The sequence below is a fragment of the Coturnix japonica genome, chromosome 7 (genome assembly GCF_054131305.1).
Source record: "Coturnix japonica strain WE chromosome 7, WE-NBRP24, whole genome shotgun sequence".
In the NCBI taxonomy this organism is placed as follows: Eukaryota; Metazoa; Chordata; class Aves; order Galliformes; family Phasianidae; genus Coturnix; species Coturnix japonica.
The window spans coordinates 20,695,235-20,715,128 of NC_140669.1; the positions used below are offsets into that span (position 1 = coordinate 20,695,235).

At 43.3% G+C, this 19,894-nt stretch overlaps 2 protein-coding genes across 10 annotated transcripts in view; both read left to right on the forward strand.

Moving 5' to 3' along the window:
• Positions 1–10,191, forward strand: part of UBE2E3 (ubiquitin conjugating enzyme E2 E3) — a 56,364-nt gene extending 46,173 nt beyond the window's left edge. For 2 of the 5 annotated variants that reach the window (XR_014948053.1, XR_014948054.1), the window contains 4 exons: positions 4,413–4,545; positions 5,942–6,089; positions 7,636–7,890; positions 9,340–10,191. Coding sequence is in view for 2 of the 5 variants with exons in the window: in XM_015868368.3 (XP_015723854.2) it covers positions 4,413–4,545; positions 5,942–6,089; positions 7,636–7,733 (379 nt within the window). In the remaining 3 variants the exon portion in view is untranslated. Of the gene's footprint in view, positions 1–4,412; positions 4,546–5,941; positions 6,090–7,635 lie in introns of all 5 variants that reach the window. The other 3 variants (XM_015868368.3, XM_015868370.3, XR_014948055.1) reach the window with 2 other exon arrangements.
• Positions 10,192–14,077: 3,886 nt separating this feature from the next.
• LOC146760108 (uncharacterized) lies at positions 14,078–17,930 on the forward strand. Of its 5 annotated transcripts, XR_014948057.1 has the most exons (6): positions 14,078–14,140; positions 14,252–14,484; positions 14,634–14,716; positions 14,942–15,114; positions 16,940–16,985; positions 17,489–17,930. XR_014948057.1 is itself a non-coding variant. In XM_085552673.1 (5 exons), exons 2-4 carry the CDS (start codon positions 14,293–14,295, stop codon positions 16,941–16,943), a joined length of 279 nt encoding a protein of 92 aa, XP_085408799.1. In that variant the 5' UTR covers positions 14,078–14,140; positions 14,252–14,292; the 3' UTR covers positions 16,944–16,985; positions 17,489–17,930. The 5 variants fall into 5 exon arrangements, 2 of the variants coding, with proteins under 2 accessions (XP_085408799.1, XP_085408798.1); XR_014948056.1 differs by having other exon boundaries at positions 14,942–16,985; XR_014948058.1 differs by lacking the exon at positions 16,940–16,985.
• The last annotated feature ends 1,964 nt before the right edge of the window (positions 17,931–19,894 follow it).

Consider the following 19,894-nt stretch of genomic DNA (forward strand, 5'->3'; position numbering starts at 1 on the left):
CATGCTGCTAGCATTGTGCAGACTGGAAATATCTTGTCCTAGTTTCTCACCCTGCAGCTGGTTCCATATGGGCAGCTTTAATGCACTTTCATATAGTGAACTGTAGCAAATGCAGGGCTGAGACTCCTTGCTGGTGTGAATGCTGCTGCATCCATGTGAATGTTCATAGCACCGGACTAGAAAAGCCATTCTTCATCAACATGAAACCTGAGAGTCGGGTTTCTGTAGTGCTAGGTTTAAAGGACCCGGTGTTACCTCATAGTGTTTAACCTCACATCTTCTCAAATTCACCATCTGAAGTCACACTTGTAAATTAAATCTATTCAATTTACTTGCTTGGATGGAGCACCATTATAAATCCTCTGTCTCATCTTGATCAGGTATAGATCCCTCAAAGAAGCACATAATGAATATTTGCATGGGAAGCAGATATAGCTGGTTAACTTTATTCTGTCAGCGCATCTACTTTATTAAATAAGATAAGTAAATTCAATGCAGCTTTTATGTATTAAGTAAGAACCCTTAATTTTGTAAAGAATATTTTCTCATTTCATTTGCTGCATTATTTTCTCTGAGATTTTTTAGCACATATTTAAAAAAAAAATAAATTACTCAAGTGCTTCTTTTACTAGGAATATACAGATGGTGGCTTTACAGAATTTGTAAATACTCTGCAGCTAATTCAGGAGGGTAGCAGGCTGGTAGCAGTGAACTGCGTGTGGTGTAGTCACATCTTGTAAGTCATCATCAAATCTGTTGCTCCACCAAGTTTTGGTATTTTGAAGGGCAGACTAGAAGTGTAAATTATCAGCAGGGTGATGCTTCCTTATTCCCAGCTTTCAGTCCTGGTCTTTAGCAGTCCTCCGTGGGAACAGATGAGTTGGGCATGCACCAAGATGCGGTGGTTCCCTCCGTGCAGCTTCCTATGGGGGAAAAGCCAAGGCAGTGGCCCCACTGGTTCTGTGGCAGTGGCCCCACTGGTTCTGTGGCAGTGGCCCCACAACCGGGGTGTCCCTTCTGCTCTGCTTCACAGTCCTCCAGGTCAGCGTAACCCTGCCATACTGTCTGGTTGGAAATGGAAATGGCTGCAAAGGCTGAACTGCTCTGAGTGGCTCTGCTGTGTTCTGCGAAGCCTTAGAGAGGTTCTGAGAGAAACGAGTGCTGTTTAATTTGCTTCCAAAAGAGATTATATTGGTATGTATACAGGACACAAAACAGTTTGTGGCTGTGTGGATGTGGTCTGAGTGGAAACACACAACCAGTAAAGCCAATTGTGCTGTCTCAGCTCTCTAATCTTGTCTCCTCACACCAGTAATATCGTAATAGCTGGAGTTCAGGGGTTGTTAACAAAGCAGACTGTTATTTTACACCACTGGAAGTGAGATAGTTCTTCAGCAGTCAAATCTAAATTTCACAAACCTCTATCAGTTGTAATGAAATTGTTCAATTTAACCATTTTCTCCTTTATCCGAGAGCATTTATTGTTACAGCTTTGTGTTACTTTTGATATTGCAGTGATGTCTTCTCAGCAGCAAGCTGAACAAGGTGTTTTCTTCTTCTTACAAGGATAAGAATCCCCCTTCTCACATTATAGCCTGATCCATTATATGTTGCTAACCACAGCATAGGAGAGGACAGCAGTGAGTAACAGGCAGAGAGTTATTGCACTTAGCTTCTAGCTATTAACTGATAGATGCCCTTGTTCTGACTTGGTGAGTGATTGCCAGATAGTTGGTCACTGGCCCGGGTGCTATAGACACACTTTATTGTGACTGATTCATTGGGCTGAAATATGTCACTAATTTAATTCAGCTATTTCATTAATCTGATTGAACTGCATCCAACCATTAGAGGTGTATGGAAGAAAGGTATCTGACACACGAGGCAAGAACACTAACCTCTGCATTAAACTATAAAACAGCCATTAGGACATCTAATGCCCAGATTGAATTGCTCCATAGAAACTTGGTTTCCAAGCTTCCAACAATAATTAGCTATAAGCTTGATGAATGTCAAGAATTAATTAAAACATTTCAGTGGCCTGTGTGGGTTTTAAATATCATCATTATTGCCCCAATATTTTCAGTTCATACACTAATTGCTGTATGGAGAGCACGCGTGGAATTATCTTTCGGAGTGACTGAGGGGACAAATGGTTCACTGTGTCATTGAACGTGCCCCTCCTTGCCTCTGGATTTCCCTTTTCCCTAAAACATGTCTACAGCTTTTCTTCTACTTCTGTGCGTGCACTGCAAATTGATAGGTAAGATCTGTGATTTCAGACCCAAATTTCATTTTGACAGCACTTTTAATCTTCCTTTCTTAGCTGTTCTCTGGAGTCTAGCACAATTGTTGTTACCTACTTTCATTTTGGCAACAGGAAAATAGCTGCAGTTCTATCAAATGACCTTATTGTTTTAAATTAAATAGGATGTCAGCCAAAATCCTTGATTATTTTTGTCCTGTTAATAAAAGGCCTGCAATGGTTTAGACTTTTAGGACATGAAGTAGACATAAAATAAAAAACATTTTGGGAAATTAATGATTGAAAGGCAGTTCATACTTGGAATCAGTTTTTGATTCTTTCTTGAACGTGATCTTAATGTAAAAATAGCCAAGTTGTTGATCCAGGAATTGTAGGTGCATAGTTCAAACTGCTCTTATTCCTTCTCCCTGATGAATTCTTCCACATATTTGGCTGCCGAGTAGTGATGAGGGGCCAATATGCCATTTTATAGACTGCATTCATATGTATGACAAATGTATGAGATGACAGGACGCTGGAAGAGCTGTATCACCAGGAAGGCTTGTAAGAAGGCCTCTGAGTGTTGGGCAGTGCCAGAAACCACAAACTCCCTGCCTGCAGCTTATTGCTTTAGACCTTGCTTTATATATCTGATAGTTCCTCTTCTGTGGACCTCAGAGGGTGGGAGGAAGATGTTGGTAGTGCCTGGGAGGCTGCTGAATGGGGAAAAGTGAAAGAATCTTTGCAGTGCCATGTTGTTGCCCTGACTGTGGGGATGTGATGGACCCACAGAGCCTCTGTGAGCTTAGCGTTGTTGTTCATGGCAGTCTGTTTGTATCTCAGCACTTTGGACTCGGGGACTTTTTGTGAGACCTTAGTTTAGTTTCTACACTGAGATTGGCTTCAGGAAGCAACATTTTGCTTTGATTTATTTAAATATTTATTGTGTGAGGAAATATAGATGGTTACTGTGTTATAATAGCATGAAGTGTGGCGTTGAAGCAGTCAAGAAACTGCTTGTTCATTATTCCTTCTTTCAAAAATGTAATTAAATAGTCATGCAGCAGCTCTTTCCCTAGTGAGAAATGTGTTCAGTACTGTACTTCTTAAAATAAACTAATACTGGTTAGTTGCCTAAATGCCAATTGCTTTGAGGCATAACATACACAAATAATGAAGAAAACTATTTGATTTGACAGTGCTGTAAGAAACTCAGTTCCAGGTTACTTAATCCTATTCTCATCCCCAGTTTTCCTACTCAATGGTGCTAATTTCACTCTGTAGCATGTGAGAAATGCCTAGCAGCATATTTGTAGGTAACATTTTGTATGAAAGCATGAACAATTTAATGCTCTGAGAAGAGGGTGATTGAGATGCACAATTTGTTCTGTGCAGGGATATCACGTTATTGGAAAAAACACAATGCAACCACAAGCTCACAGCAACCATATACTTGAGAGAAAAGATCTGGTGATAGCTTCAGACTGACTGTCATAGAATCATAGAATCATCAAGGTTAATAATGAACTCTAAGATCATCCAGTCCAGCCATCGACCTATCATCAATATTTCTCACTAAACTATGTCCCTCGGTACAACATCAGCGTGTTTCTTGAGCCCCTCCAGGCTCAGTGACTCCACCGCCTCCCTGGGCAGCCTGTTCCAATGCCTGGCTCTTGGAAAAGAAGTTTTTCCTAATATCTAACCTGAACCTCTCCTGGCACAACCTAGTCCTATTGTTAGGAACATGGGAGAAGAGGCCAATCCCTACCTCACCACAGCCACCCTTCAGGTAGAGAATGATAAGGTCACCCCTGAGCCTCCTCATCTCCAGACTAAACAATTCTAGTTCCCTCAGCCACTCTTCGTAAGTCCTGTTCTCTAGACACCTCATCAGCCTTGTACAGCTACTTGTGGGCACTCCATTCCATTGCTTTATATCCAGAGGCACGAGAGCCCGGGGACAGTGGAGAGCTTAGCTACCATGTCTGTTTAAAACACTGAAATTGGTTGGAAATCAGGGAGATGCTGAAGGTGTATCAGTGGTGAGTATTAAAACAAAATGAGTATAGAAGGAAATTTGTACAATACCTCTAGAAAAGGTGTTTCTGACAATCTTCTTTTCTCTCATCTCTCTCTGTCTCTCCTTTTTCTTTTATATATGCAGTGCCGGCCCTAAAGGAGATAACATTTATGAGTGGAGATCAACTATACTTGGACCTCCAGGTTCCGTATATGAGGGGGGCGTTTTTTTCCTGGATATCACATTTTCATCTGACTACCCATTCAAACCACCAAAGGTAAGGGTAAGGTTTTTATTGTGCTCTTTGTTGTGTGTTTGCTTTTTAGCATACAAGAAGAATTTAACTTGTAGTGGGTGACTGCTCATCACCTTCTGACAATCAGAAATCATTATTTATGGTCTTAATAACTGAATGGTCCAAAATCTTTCCCTGCGATTCTAGAAAATCCTGTCTAAATTATTTTTTGACTACCACAATCAGCACAGATTTTTTAGCTTTTCCAAGCCATAAATGGCACGATCCTTCTGATCGAGAGTTAACATGAAGTAGACTGATTTTAGTAGAAGATTGCGTGAGACCTTCTTGTGCTTCCTTCATCTCATTCAAGTAACTAAAATACATGTAAAATAAACTTTTCTGTATTATGAACCATGTTGTATACGGTATATTTTTACATTACTGTTAGCAAAAAAAACAACAACATCAGAAGTAATATTAGACAGGCAGCTGAAGTGTGGCATGGGGACTTGGATAATTGTTGTGATGACTTCCATTATTGTAAAATGTCAAAATATTTACTACTGGTTAGATCAGCAGATTGATTTGATAATATTTTTCTGCAGAAGTTATTTTTATAAAATGAAACCTGTAATAACTTCAATTAAAGCTATATTTCCTTGCTTAGGAACTGTATGCACATTTAAGGGATCATTATTTCCTAACATGTGTCAAAGACAGTCATGAGTTCCCCCACCCCTGCCCATCACCAGTGTGGAAAAGAAAATTTTCCCCATCTTGTGCTATGTGTAATTAAGGTGCTCAAATGTTTCTAATTTCTTATCTCTGTAAAATAATACATTTTTTAACAACACTCGTCTGTGATACAGAAAAACAAGGATGGTGTTGGTTCAGGGTGTTTTGTCTTAGATATATGTTATATTCTACTGAAACGTATTGAAAAGATTTCAGTGCTACTTTGGACATGAATAATAGAACATTCCAAGGTTAAATATTAATTTTCATGGTCTATATTTGGATTTGGAAAGAAAAGAAAAGATCAACTAATGCTTCACATGCAGCCAAGCTACTTTTTCGGCTTCGGTAGCCACAGTAAAGTTTTGTTTGCAATTACACAGTTCCTGTCATGCAGCGTGTTCATGAATTAGCATACAGGACTATGGAGTAGTCCCTCATTTTTGTGGGCACCGGCCAAAGGGCTCGTGTGAGAGCAGTCCCTGCACCAAAGGTCTCCTTGGTAGGTTTCTTGTAAGTAGCTGTGACTTCATTGAATGCGCATTCTTCTGTTGCAGAATGTTGCTTTAGAAAGCTAGCAGAGAGGAGCCGCCTCCGAGAAACTCTGCAGAATAGAGAAGGGCCTTCACTTCAGGGACTAGGGGCAGTGCTCCTAGGCAACACTGAATGACTTTTTCTGTCTCTTGTGCTGCAATTCTAGGTTACTTTCCGCACCAGAATTTATCACTGCAACATCAACAGTCAGGGAGTCATCTGTCTGGATATCCTGAAGGACAACTGGAGCCCTGCTTTGACTATTTCAAAGGTCCTGCTGTCTATTTGTTCTCTTTTGACGGACTGCAACCCGGGTAAGGAGCTGACAGTTTACTGGGCAACAATTCTTAGTCATTTAATTACTTTCCATGGAATATAATTTGTATGTATGATTGTATTTACATCAAATCAAACTTGAAATCAAATGTAACACTCCTGTTTGAATACGATGCTTTTCAATAGATGATAGCATTAAGCCTAATTATTTCAAAGGTGTGCTGGAGAAAACAGAGTCATGTCTCTGAAGGTCTGTATCCCAAAGGCTGCAGCAAACGAATGGTAGATCTAGCAGCGTGGCAAAGTTCTCTGAGTTACAAACTCATAATTGATTTAGGTCAGAAGGGGCTGCAGGAAGCCTCCTCCTCTTAGCACAGCAATCAAAGCGTGCAGGTGACAACATTTAGAGAGATTTTATCTTTTTCAAAGAGAGTTCCTTATTCTTGTTGGGGAAAGGGAAACTTAACTAGAAGCAGCACAATTCTCAGCAGCAACTGCATGGTGAGCATTGTTGTGTAATGAATGCTAATTGCGTTTGGTCAGCAGAGAAACTGAGAGGTGGTGCCAAGATGACAGGTCATTCACAGGAGACCAGTAATGAGCAGGAAGAATGGAATTAGCTCTTTTGATACAAAAGTCTGATGGCTCTTGAGACACCACAGCTGGATCTCTTAGTGGATGTCCTGCCATCCTGACGCCTAATGTACTCCGGCACTGTAACGGGAGGGAGCCAGTCTGCACTCATCTAGTGTAGCAGCATCTCCAAAGGAATGCAAGGTATCTGGCTGGGGAAAGCAGTGATGGTGCAATTCATTACGTCCTTCATAGGGATAGTGCTAAGACAGGTTTCAGATGTTGCCCCTCACAGGTAAGTTTCCATCAGGCAGGAGGTGACTGGTGGCTGGTGTATCCTGGAGTCAGCTCACGGAGCTTTTCTGCCCCAGGGTGTAGGCTCTGCTTATGAGGATCTTCATCTCTTCGAAGTTAAGAAATTAAACTACTTTATTTATTTTCTTTTCTGTACCAAACTGCTGTTTCACCACCTCCAGCTGGCAGCACACCTGTCTGTACAGGAGATGTCTACCCTCCTTTAGAACATTAGATCTTTCAAAGAGCAGAAGGTTTTCTAGGAAGGTGTGTGTGTTCAAAACATCAGTTATTAAAAACTATGGACAAATTGCACCTGATGAAATGGTATCTGGATTGCCGGTGCTCTTACAAAACTTCTCACCACACCTTTTGTCAGGTTTTGGCAGAAAGGAGCAGCTGTAGCTTTTGGACATGGGCGTCTACCTGCCATTTGACACACTAATAAGTAGGCAGCCAGAACAGATTTGTTATTTTTCTGTTTGTTGCGTGCTATATCTTGGAAGAGCCCCACTACAATTCATAGCCTTTTACGTCCTAACAAATATTTTATTTTGGAATAGATAATGCATTGTAAATGATAGGGTTGGGTTTTTGGTGTTTTTTAGTGTGTGGTTTTTTAGGGGAGATGGTTTGTTATTTCTCTTTTTTTTTTTTTTAATGTTGTTTTGTTTATTGCAGAATAATTTCTAATGCATCTTCTCCTGCCCATTACAGCTGATCCTCTGGTTGGAAGCATAGCCACTCAGTATCTGACCAACAGAGCAGAACATGACAGGATAGCCAGACAGTGGACCAAGAGATATGCAACATAAACGACAAACTACTTGTGCAATGTGAAGGAGCGGAAGGCAACTTTACAGTGTGCAACAAATCTTTATAGCCTTTACAATACGGACTTCTGTGTATATGTTATACTGATTCTACTCTGCTTTTATCCTTTTGAAGACTGGGATACTGCTTCCCAAAAAGGTAAATGCTATCAAGAGTAGAAATTTGTAGCTGTAGATTAGTTATGTTTAAAACGCCTACTTGCAAGTCTTGCTTCTTTGGGATATCAAAATGTATTTTGTGATGTACTAAGGATACCGTTCCTGAAGTCAACCAAATATTAGAGTGCATTTTAGCCTAATTCATTATCTGTATGAAGTTATTAAAGGTAGCCGTAGATTACTAGGAATTATGTCATTTGTATTAAACCCAGATCTATTTCCAATATGTGGTACATGCTGTTGTGAAAACTGTTTTAACTTTTACCTTTGTCAGTTTGTAATGAAAGGATTTCCTTTTTCCCTTTGTAGCTCAGAGAGCACCCAGTGTATCATCTCAAACACAATAAACATGTTCCCCAAGGAGTAATTTCTTTGTTTTCCTATTTTAAATTAATATTTGAAAACAAAATGAATTATAGTAACAAGGCAGGGCTTATGTATCACAGTTCCCTGTGGATAATCTTTAAATTAATATACATAAGCAAAGGCTTGCTATTAAATGTTTAATGCACACCTGTGGATTGTTTTTATGTTTTCCCTGGGTTTTTTGGTTTGGTTTTATTTTTACAGAACAAATGTCATTTCCATAATTTCCTTAACTAATCCCTCAGCTCTTTTTCAAGTTGGAATGAGAGCATTGCATATGCTTCCTCCAAAAGCTAATGTAACCGGTCCCTTCAGGGCCAGACCTGTCCCCATAACAGATGGCCTGGTCTTGCTACGAGCTCCTTTTTGCAGGACCAGAGTCCAGTTACAGGTAGTCTGGTGCTTTTGTGTCAGAGTAAAGCAAACCAGGCTCACTAATCTGGAGAACCACAGTTTTCCATTGAAAACGGTCTTCCAAAGCACGGTTTAACACTAGTCTGTCCAGAAGAGAAAGGAGTAGAATAAACTTCAGCAGATTTTGACGACAGAAAAAAAAAAAAAAAAAAAAAACAGTTGTGGGGGAATTTAACCTTTGTTAGTGAAAATGCGAGATGTAAAACTTTTAGACTACTTTTCTCCCTCCCCTCTTCACTTTCTGTCTTGGAAATTTTGTAACATCTGTAAGTAACGAAGATGCAGCTTTATAGCACAGACAGCAGAGTCACCAATAGTTTTATAATGTAGCTTTTGTAGGTTGCCAGTCACAGTATTGATTATACAACAAGAGATCTGATCCCTTTAAATGATTTTTAATACTACATCTGATTTTAAAGTTTACTATCCCCTTTACTACCTGCTGTTATTGGAGGGAACGTAGCACTTCCGTCAGAAGGATGCTCTGCTCACTTAATATATGAAAAATGAATGTTAAGTTTAAATAATAAAGCAATAGAAAAAATGTTAAAGATTAAATCTAAAGTTAGCCATCGCTATATAGATCCCTGTTTTTTGTATCACAACCTTTGATCATGAATTGTCCACCCTACTTTAAATATTTCTGCAGATTCCTGAAGGTGGCTTGAAGAACCGCGTATCCCAAATATCTCAACCTAGAAGCCAGTCTCTTTTGATAGCTACGCGATAGCTTTAGACTTCAGGTTATAAAGTACAAAAGGGAATGAGAAACAGGGGATCTGGCAGGTGAATATGCCTAAGTCAGTAACAGACTAATGCCAGGAAATGAAGTGCTGGGAATCACTGCTGATGGTGACCGGAGTTTCTCATGGTGTCATTGAACATGTGAGAAATAGCACAGATTGGCAAAGCAACAAGGGGCTATCGCATCCGGGCTGGACGTCTACGGTCTGCTCACCGCTGTCCAGTAGTGCACCGCTGTGCTGCGCAGTGCTCGTACGCCACTCCGGTGACTTTCCAGTGAAGAGCAAACTAAATATTTCATGTGTTAATTATGTTGCCTATGGAAATTACAGATATTTATATCATGAAATAATATGGTATTAAAAAAAAAAGACAGGTTTTAAATCTAATTTTACTGTATTTTGTTTTTGTATTGTACCGACAACTTCAGCTACTGAGGTGTAACGAGTGCGATGCCTCGTCAGCGTCGCCCCATCTCTCCTTCCTTGCAATTGGATCCTTTACACTGAATTCTCATCCTTTTTCTTTTCTTTTTTGTTGGTTTGTCATGATTCTGTTCTTTTTTTAATGTAGATTTTTTTTGGTGTGTGTGTGTAAATTTTATATTTACTGAAGTAAAGGTTGTTTTTGTGTAAACATTTAAACTTTAAAAAAGAAAAAAGAAAAGCTAATTTTGTTTCTCAAGTTCTCTCTGCTAAAACATGCAGTAGAAAGAAATTTGTATTGTTAAATAAATCAAATAGTTGTTAAATGCGAATGCGTGTCTGTTTTCATGGGGAGGGGAGAAAGCCGTGCAGGAATTGTATGTGAAATCCCAGTTGCAGAGAGCATCTGGTGCTTGCAAACCGCTTTCTGGCTGAAGGTTTGGGCAGTAGCGAATCAGCACTAATCCTGTTTTACAGTTTTATTTTTAAGTTCCATCTTTTCATCACCTGTCACATAGCTTATGAGGCTGCGTGTTTGGGAGAAGGTGAATTTAGATGACATTGTGAAAAAGCCAGCCAATGGCCACCGGTCACTTCTTCCATTCTGCATCGTCTCTGCTCTCTCCTCCTAAGGACTGGAGTCAGAAGTGCAGGGGACCCATGGGAAGCAGCCACTCCAACTGGGAAGCTGCGGGGAGCAGAATGCCTTGGCACTTCACTGTGTAGGGATGGGTAAATTGTATTCTCATGACATAGTATATTAAATACAATGGAAAGGCAAATCTGCATCAATCTATGTGAGTGCCCTGAACTTGCACATCTTTAGAAGACAAGTGATACTAACATGCCTAGAGAGGTGGTCAGGAGAAGCTGTAGCATCATACAAGCATGTTAAAGGGAGAAGGCATGACACGGGAACCCAACTGCCGGTACTGCAGCCTGACCTTGCTGAAATGATCATAATTAGACATGTTCATCTATGGCTTAGGTGGAAAAGCAGAGAACGCACCGGTAGTTAGTTGCTGGAGCACTTGCAGCACTAACAGTCTTTTGCTTTTCTGTCCTAAATAAGGGAAACTCGCTGCAGCTCATCATCCTCAACTTCTCCGTGTACATCTCTGCGGTGCGCTGCTATGACCAGTTCTTTCATTACATAAAGCATCCAACACTGCAGCAGGAATCTAGGGGTTCCTTAAAAATAAAACCTGATCCTATTTTTGATTTTATTTATCATCATTGTTATCAGCCTGTAATAAATTCTTTCTCCAGGCTGGAGACTCCACTTTAATTAATCTCTCCCTGTACAGGTTTTCTTCCCATCCCAGTCACTCTCACCTGAGCAGTTCACAATTCTGCTGCAGCCAACTCAAAGCAATGAACGCCATGCATCATACACAGAAGGTGAACGATGTTAGGCCCTGGAACAGGCTGCCCAGGGAGGTTGTGGATGCCCCGTCCTTGGAGGCGTTCAAGACCAGGTTGGACGGGACCCTGGGCAACCTGATCTAGTAAAGGTGTGTGTTTGGTGGCCCTGCTAGGCAGGGGGGTTGGAACTACATGATCCTTGAGGTCCCTTCCAACCCGGGTCATTCTGTGATTCTGTGAACTGATGGTTCATCTGGAAGCACATTGCTGGCTTTCTCTGCTTGCTGAATAATCTGTTATACTGCTTGCCTTTTTGACCGCTGCTTATTGCTTGGGTAAATTGTCAATAAGCCACATCCAGAAATGCCGGAATCTCTTTTTTAAGAAATAGGTAATGCATTGTCAGCATAGGCCTGACAAAAGCATCTTTTCCAATATCCTCTACTTGGTATCATCGGTACATTCACCTGTGATCTCAACTCCCAGTTCTCTGCGTCATAGAATCCTTCACAAGCTTTGCACAGCTACATTCGAGCCTGCCCCGAGAGCCGCCGTTCCGCTCACTGTGGTCGCGCTGGGGCTGGAGGCAGACAGAGGGTAAAAGGCGACGCAGCCGCACCACTCCGGACAGGTCTGCGTGCCAAGAAGCGACCGGTCCCCGCGGACAAATTGTCATTTGGCTTCTGAATGGCAGAAATGAAAGCGGCCGCCAACCGTTTTCATCAGGCTGGGCTTTGTCTCCCTCTACAGAACAGAAGTCAGGTCATTAATTAAAGAGGAGCTCGGGGTGGGTAAATTTTCCAGAGTTCTGCATGAGCTGTCGTGCCGCAGATGAGTTTTCTGGGATATCGTCTCGATAGACAGGGGTGAATCTCGAGTCCCGCGGGAGACCTTCCTTCCGAACGCGGCGATCGGGTTTGGCTCGGGTTTATTCAAGGACAAAAGCAGGCGGAAGCGGGATGGAATTACCGACGTACGGCGGTGCGGGGAGGCAGCGCTCCGCCACGGAAGGCGGCGCCGTTGTCAGTTTCTGGGGGGAAATACACCCGCGCCCTGCGTGGTGGCTGTGGAGCAAAGATGCCGTCTCCTTACCGCTGGGATAGTCACTTGTTACGCACGAGCAGCGTTGTCCATCCCACTCACTTCAGGCTGTAGCTGTTTCCATCTTAATTGCTTCATAAGCACAGATTTAGAGAACTTAAATCGTTACGGTATTGCTTAAGCTTCATGCAGATGTAATTGATATTTTATTATAATATGCCCCAAACTGTCTTTCCTAAGCTCCGAGTAAGAATTAAACTACACAGCAGCTCTGGAAGACCATTTTATCAGCACACCTGGGAGGATGTTATCTCAGTAATATCACGTGCCTCACCATAGTGTTCTTTTGGCTACTGCATAATATTTGATTCAAACATTCCTAAAGTAGCAGGCGGAAACAAAATAAAAAGATGAGGTACTGAGAGAGAAACTTTGCCGGAGCGAGAAAAGAGATGCAAACCCGGCGGCTGCCGTGCCCTGCCCCAAGAGCGTGGCCCGTGGGCACCGGAGTTCCTTTTGCACCGGGTTGCTAGAAGTGAGCAACCGCAACGGCTCGTCAGGGACAACTTGCGACAGGTTATCGGAACCCGCCCCGCGCTGTGCCGTCTCACCCAAGTTCACAAAACGCGGATCGCTCAAGTCGAGCGGGGCGTGGGATCCGTGACGGCAGCGCCCACCTCGTCCACCTCCGCGGAGCATCCCTGTTCGCTCAGGCTGTTCGTTCGGAGCTGTGACAGAGCGCTCTGACGGCACTGCTTAGAAAAAAGAGGCGGTTAAAAGCAATGAAATATGCAAGAGAGAGACCTGCAGCTCGCATTCAAAGTGAAGACTCTGCAGATGGATGGATTTCATCCAGATGGAGTGAAATATCATATTTAGTTTCTATTTTCTTCATTAGAATCAATATTAGGGTCCTGGCAGTAGAAAGCACTTCTTCCTCTTTTTATAAAATATATTAACTCACAAAGTCCCATTCTGTAACGTAGCCGAGCAGGCGGCCGGTTTGATCTAAGTGACAAGGAGTTCGGCAATGGCTTTGCTTTCCCTTTTGTGTGTTCCGTTCCGCCCTAAGGCCTGGGGAGCAATGCTTGTCGCACCGATTAAAATATGCACCCGTTCCTAAAGTAGCGACAGCTCACACCAATAGTTTTAGTCTGCGAGCTACGACTCTCTTCGTCTCCCATAACAATTCACGTACAGCGTTCAAGTATGTGTAAGGATTTGGTTCGGCCGTCACCGAACCGCCGCTTGTCCCGGAGAGCACCGCAACGTATCGCACACCCTCAGCAGGATCTGTCACCTCACTCTGCACGTTCAGATCTCCCTTCTTTTCAATCACATTTTCTGGGTCAGGTATTTACAGGTTCAACAAATCTGTTTTTCTTTTCTTTTTTTTTCCTTTTTTTTTTTCTTTCTTTTATTATTATTATTATTTTTTTTTTATGAAGGGGGGAAGGAAGGGCGAGTAGAGACAGTACGAAGCAGAGGCCGCTGGAAACTGTTAAGGCCGGGGACGTTCTTTGGAAGGTTGTGAGACGCAAAGTGAGCTGCTGGATTTAGGCACAGTGATTTATCTTATTAATGAATCTCACAGCGAGGTGAGGAGAAGCGCACGACAAACTTGAAAGCGCAGTTCAGATCCTTAGTTCAGATCTGAAGTCCGCGTGTCAAACTGTCAGGGCCCCCGGCCGGCGCTAACGAGGGAACGACTCCCAAGTGCCGCGGCCGCCCGGGCGCAGCTGCGGCTCGTTCTCGGCCGGGGGCGGTTCCGCCCCCAACGCCTCTTAAGCTCCGCCGGAGGCCGCAGGGAGCGACCAGAGGGCTTCGGGATTTCATAGAGTACGGTAACCGGCGTGGGCTCCGCTTCTTTGTCAGGTTTGGGCGTCTCTGGGGCTGCAAAGCACCGTGAGGGGCTGCTTTTGAAACGAGGCTTTGGCATTGGGGTTTTCTGTAATGTTCTCTTTGTGTCGTGCTGTTTTGTTTCAGGTTGCAGTGGGGCGTCTCCTAGTGAAGATCAGTGCGAACCGATGAGCCGTTCGGGTATTCACGGGACCGCAGAGCCGGGGAGCCGTCTGTGGCCAGCACGGAGCTCCCCCGGCTTCTCGGAGCCGGGCGAACGTCGCCGCCCGACCGCTGTCGTGTTTTCGGAGGGGACCGCCGCTCACCGCTCCTTTCTCCGTGTCTCGGAGCCGTCCCGGGGCGCTGTCAGCTCCCTCGAGGTTTTTCAGCGGGGGCTTCGCGTTCTCTCGATGTCATCTGTAGGAGCGAGCGGGATGGGGCCGTCGTATTTCTCCAGCCTCGGCGCGGCTGGGAACGCGAGCGCGCAGCAACGCACATGGCTGCTAAAACGTGTTTTCTCGTATTGCAGACTGAGCGAAGGCCGCACCGGAGCATCTCGTCAGCCCGAACCGACGAGGCGGTGGAAGCGGGGAGCATTCGGAAGCTGCTAGGGTAAGTTCTCTGTTCTCGAGTCTCGCCTAAGGCCGCCGCTCGAGCCCTTCCGTTTCCTCGGGACCGGCACGGCACCGCCGTCGGGCTCCCGCGAGGCTTCTCAGACGGCCCGGGGCCGCGGCCGAACCACCCGAGAAGGGTTTTGCGGGTGCTGCGGCCCCTTCCTCATCCACCGATGAGAGTGAGCTGGATCTTTCATCCCCTACCCTTTATTTGTAATTTCAGGAGTGCGATCTCATTCCCGTCACGGAGACGTGGTGGGACAACTTGCACAACCGGAATGCTGTTAAGGATGGCTGCTTTCTTTTCAGGAGAGACATCCGAGGCAACCAGAACTTACTGAGCTCTGCCTATGGATGAATAAAGAACTAGGGGAGCCCCGGGGCACCCAACCCCGGGTGAGGCACTGCTGGAGCTCATGCTGAGTGACTGGTCTGGTCACTTGGTGTGGGCTGTGTTCTCCCCTTCTAATGGTGCTGGAGGCCAGGTTTTGCACCATCTTTAAAAAGATTTTATATATTAGGTGGGAGGGTGGGTGTGCATGACAGTGGCAGGTTTTTGTTTTTTTTTTTGCTCCCCCTCTGCCCCCTTGGGGCCACTCACCGTGCCTTGTGCCCCCTTGGGGCCCCCCCCCTGTGCCCTCCTGCCTGCCCCCTTAGGCCCTGTGCCCTCCTGCCTGCCTCCTTGGGGCCTGCCCCCTTGGGCTCACTCCCTTTTTCCCCCCTGTCCCCTTGGCTATCCCCTCAGTGGGGGGTTTGGGGGGGGGGGAGCCCCTCCCTGGTGAAGGGGTCTCTTCCTTGGGACCCGGAGTGGCTCCTGTGTTGTGGTGGCTGCTTTGTGGGGTGGTGCTCTTGGTCCTGAAGGAAGGAGCTGGACTGAGGAGGAGCTGCGTAATGTGACCTGCTGAAGGAGAAGACTCAGTTTATTTCAAGCCACAGGGAAGATCTTTCTGAAACAACTCTCTCTGTACTTAAGGTGGTCTATGGGGATTTCCTGTTTACAGAGGTTTAGGAAAGTGGCTGGAGGTGAAATATACTGAGACACATGCCACAGGCATAAGTCCTTTATGTCCTATGGATGGTATACACTATCAACAGTCTAGGTAAGCTGAGCTGTCACTGAGGAGGGAAGCTGCTACACTGATCTCTGTAACATAATTGCCATTTCCTCTTAGCAAGAAAAAAATAACCTCACAGAGAAATGAATGGAAATGCTTGTGAAAGCTGTTGTGAGAGCTCTCTGATGAAGCCAGCTCATTTATATATTAAAAACTGTAGAAAACTGTAGAAAACTATCTCTTTGTGGGCAGAGTTTTACTTGGTATGTAAGAGCACCCTGTAAAATGTCACAAATTGCCAGATGGGGACTTAAAAAATCTGAATTTAAATAGTGAAAAGGTAGCTCTCCCTTAATAGTGCGTCTCCCACTTCATCTTCTTACCTGAGCAAAACTGTGAAGGAGAACTTCAAGATAGAACTCTGTTCTTCTAATTTCAATGCATACCTCTGAAATACTGATAACTAAGTTTACTTCTGTGGCTTGGGAAATGGGTAATAATTCCCTTTTGCAGAATTATTGGCTTGTGAAGGCTTTTTGGCAAGACTGTTTCTGCTGTGAGAGCTACTGTTCAGTATTGTGTGTGGGATCTGGGATGCCTAAGAATATCTGCCCTGTTGCAGAAAGACTAGGCTTAGCTAACTTGAGGTTTTGCGGTGAAGCAGATAGCTGTCTCTGACTTAAAACAACAGTAAATCCTTGCTTACCTCTGGGGGGGGCAGGGGGGGTTTAGCATGTGCCATCTACTTCTGTGCTTTGGCCTCACTCGTTTGCTGCTGAAGGTTTTTATATTTGGGAACATGAAGAGGAAGAAAAATAATTCCTTAATCAATTGGCTATTTGTCATTGCATATTCTGTAAAAGAAAAAGTGAGACTTAAATCAATAAATACTTTCACAGATTACCAATGGCAGAGGTACTGTGCATCAGACTTGCTTTGCTCAGTGTGTGAAATGGCCAAGTGTGTCACCAGCGTTTGTACTGTTACAGCTGCATTTCTGGAGAGAAGTGTTTCATGAGCTCAGTACAGCTTTCTGAGCTCATGGGTGGGTGTGCTGTCCCACCAGCAGAGGGACAGTGACTGCCTTGTTTTAAAATGAACAGGGATAACCTTATCCTTTCCATTTTTAAGATGAGTTCACTGAGAACAATCTGCTTGCTCACTAGGTAAACTGAGCTAGTGCTTCACTGCATGACCCTCTGAGTCCAACATGTAAGTTAGTTCCTGTGAACCTTTATCCCAAACTGAGACTCAGCTTTAATGCTAACTATACAAATACATTATGCTCTGCACTGTGTATTTTAACAAAAGTAATGGAACTGCACTGGGGTTCTGCCATACTTGATTATAGTACACATGAGCATTTATATCTTTGTGACAGTCTGCAATTATTAATTGGTTACACTTGCAATCAGTTAATTATCTATTTCTGCTGCCACTAAAGTGAAACACGTGGGTAATTCAGGAGAGAAAATGGAGTTTGAGTTAAATGTGATGCAGCTTCCCTAATGACTTGACTGCCACAATTTCAATAAGTTATCGGGTGATTTTAATCACTAATTCAAGATGATGTTGGAGGGCGATTGAGCAGTTGCTCTCTATGAAAAACAGAATGGGGGGTTATTTTACATAGGGATGTCTAAAATTCATATTACTGAGAGAAAATTTATGGATAAACACATCCACAAATTCAATGAAATTTCTTTTTATTATAGAATCACAAAGCCAACCTCGTAGGAAGGGACGCGTGACTCCTAGCTCTGCAGTACATTGTCCTGACTTAAACTGGTCTGGCTGAGAGCAGCATCCATGTGCTTTGTGAACTGTGTCAGCTCTGGGCTGTGACTGCTGCCTCAGGGAAGCCTGTTCCGACATCTCAACCCTCTTTAGAGCAAGGTTTTTCTTCATCTCCAACCTGTACTGTCTACTGTCCAAATCCCTCTGCAGAGCCTTATGTACACCTTTGACTCTTGTGTCCTGATTAATGACTCCTGTGTCCTACTTAATTATAGAAATGCCTAAGGGAACTACTCCTGCAAAGAAGCTCCTGGAATCTGACTGTTCCTACATATTAGTTTATTGACTCAGTGTATTAGAAAATTGAAGTTAATGGATGTATTGTTCTACTGGTGGAATGGAATAAAATCTGTTAAATTATCCATTTTTACAATCAGTGTCATTTCACAGATCACATTTTCTGCATACTAACATTATTAGTGTGTAGCCTACCATTAATATCAAGAATGGCAGAGCAAAAAGAATGGATTGCAGCTATACAGCTTATAACTGCCAAAAACAAGCACCACCACCTTCCACACCCTTCCATGGGGTCATAATGTATTCTCAAAAAGATTCCAGTATTCATACCAGTCCTTGCACTGCCTTTCATTACAAACAGAGGTACAAACTCTCCCTAACCTCACTTTAACCAGAGGGCCAGACTGTACAACTGTATGACCCTGTCAGCAAAGACAAAGAACTTCCTTTTTTTTTTTTTTTTTTTAGGATAAATCAGAAAACCCTAATCCTTAGATGATGTGAACAAATGGCATTGGAGTGCAAGCAGCTTTAAAAATCAAGCCTTTGTTCTATAATTATATACAACAAGGACTGATCAGTCACCAGGCAGCAAGCACGGAAAATTTAACCTTTTCCACTTCCAATGCTCACCTGTGGTAATTATATCCACAGTAATCTCCCTTCCACATCAATTTGGGTTACCTACCAAGCTGAGAAGTCTTTCCACCCATACCTACACAATATCAAACTAAGGGGATTTTTTATTTTTTTTTTTTAAATTGGAAAAACAATAAAACAAAACATTACAAGGACAATAGGAGGTCTTACACTTCTTTACCTGATTTAGGCTTTCTCAACAGTTTGTAGGTTCTTAAGGTCTTGACACACCCAAAAAACAGCAGCAGAAGGAGAAAAAGTCAGGGAAGGGCAACCTTTCAGAATCCATCTTTGTAACGTCACTGGTCTGCTGCAGAGATGTCACAAGAAGAAGAATGCTTATGTCTCCAAAAATTATATAGGCTCACAGAAGAACTCTGCAAATGAGGGATCTCCTGAATCCTCCTCCTGAATTGCTTATCCTTCTTGTACAGTGGATTTATGCAAGAATAGTAATGTACAGTTGGAAATAGTACAAGAATGGTGGTAAATAGATAGCCAGAAGTTATCTATAGAAAAAAACTCACCAGTTCTGAGGCCTTCAGTCTAGAAGCTTGTCACACAAACACCACTAAGGAGTGATCTCCAAAAGTGATGCTGCCTTAGTGGTGGTCAGCCCTTAAATGAAAACTAGGAGAGGTGGAGTCCATCTGAATTACCTCCACCTGTGTTCCCACACAGCTGACCTGACACTTGCCTCAGGGGGTTCATCAGAGGTTCAGGCTGTGATTAACAGTTTCCTATACATTTCTCAATAAGTTTCCCCAGAGATGAGATCCCACAAGCTTGGCTAGCATAGCAAAAGCACACAAGAATGGGAATAAAACCTATTTATTTCATCAGTTGGTACTGCTGAGGAAGACAGTTGTGGAGACCGTTGGGCTGTCAGGCTGTTTTCCTTGCTCTGTTCTTAACAGTAGCCTGATAAAGTAAGATCGTCAAATATAAGAGCACATACCCAAAGTCATGGTCTGATTCAATGAACCCTCTTCTCAATTATTTTCAGTAAGATAGGAGACCACATCTGAGATTTTGCTTAGAAAAGCCACGGGAAGAATTTGCTCTGTTCTCACTCAAGATGATTGTCTACCTCTTAAAAGAAAATTAATTGCTGTAGCCTCAGCAATGGCAGTACTAAAACTCAGAGTACTTCACTAAACCTTAAAAAAAAAAAAAAAAAAAAAAAAAAAAAAAACAGGATAAAAAACAAAAAACAGGGCTATGTCAAAACAGAGGCAGCCATCATGAAAAGAAGAGTGATCTTCTCCCTCTGCTCTGCCCTCATCGAGCTTGAGCTGTGGTTCTGAGCCTGGGCCCCTCAGCATGAGAAATAATGCAGTGCTGCTGGAGTAGGTCTGGAGAAAGGCCACGAAAATGAGCAAAGGGCTGCAGCACCTCTTGTATCAAGAAAAGCTGAGGGAATTGTGTTTATTTATCTCAGAGAA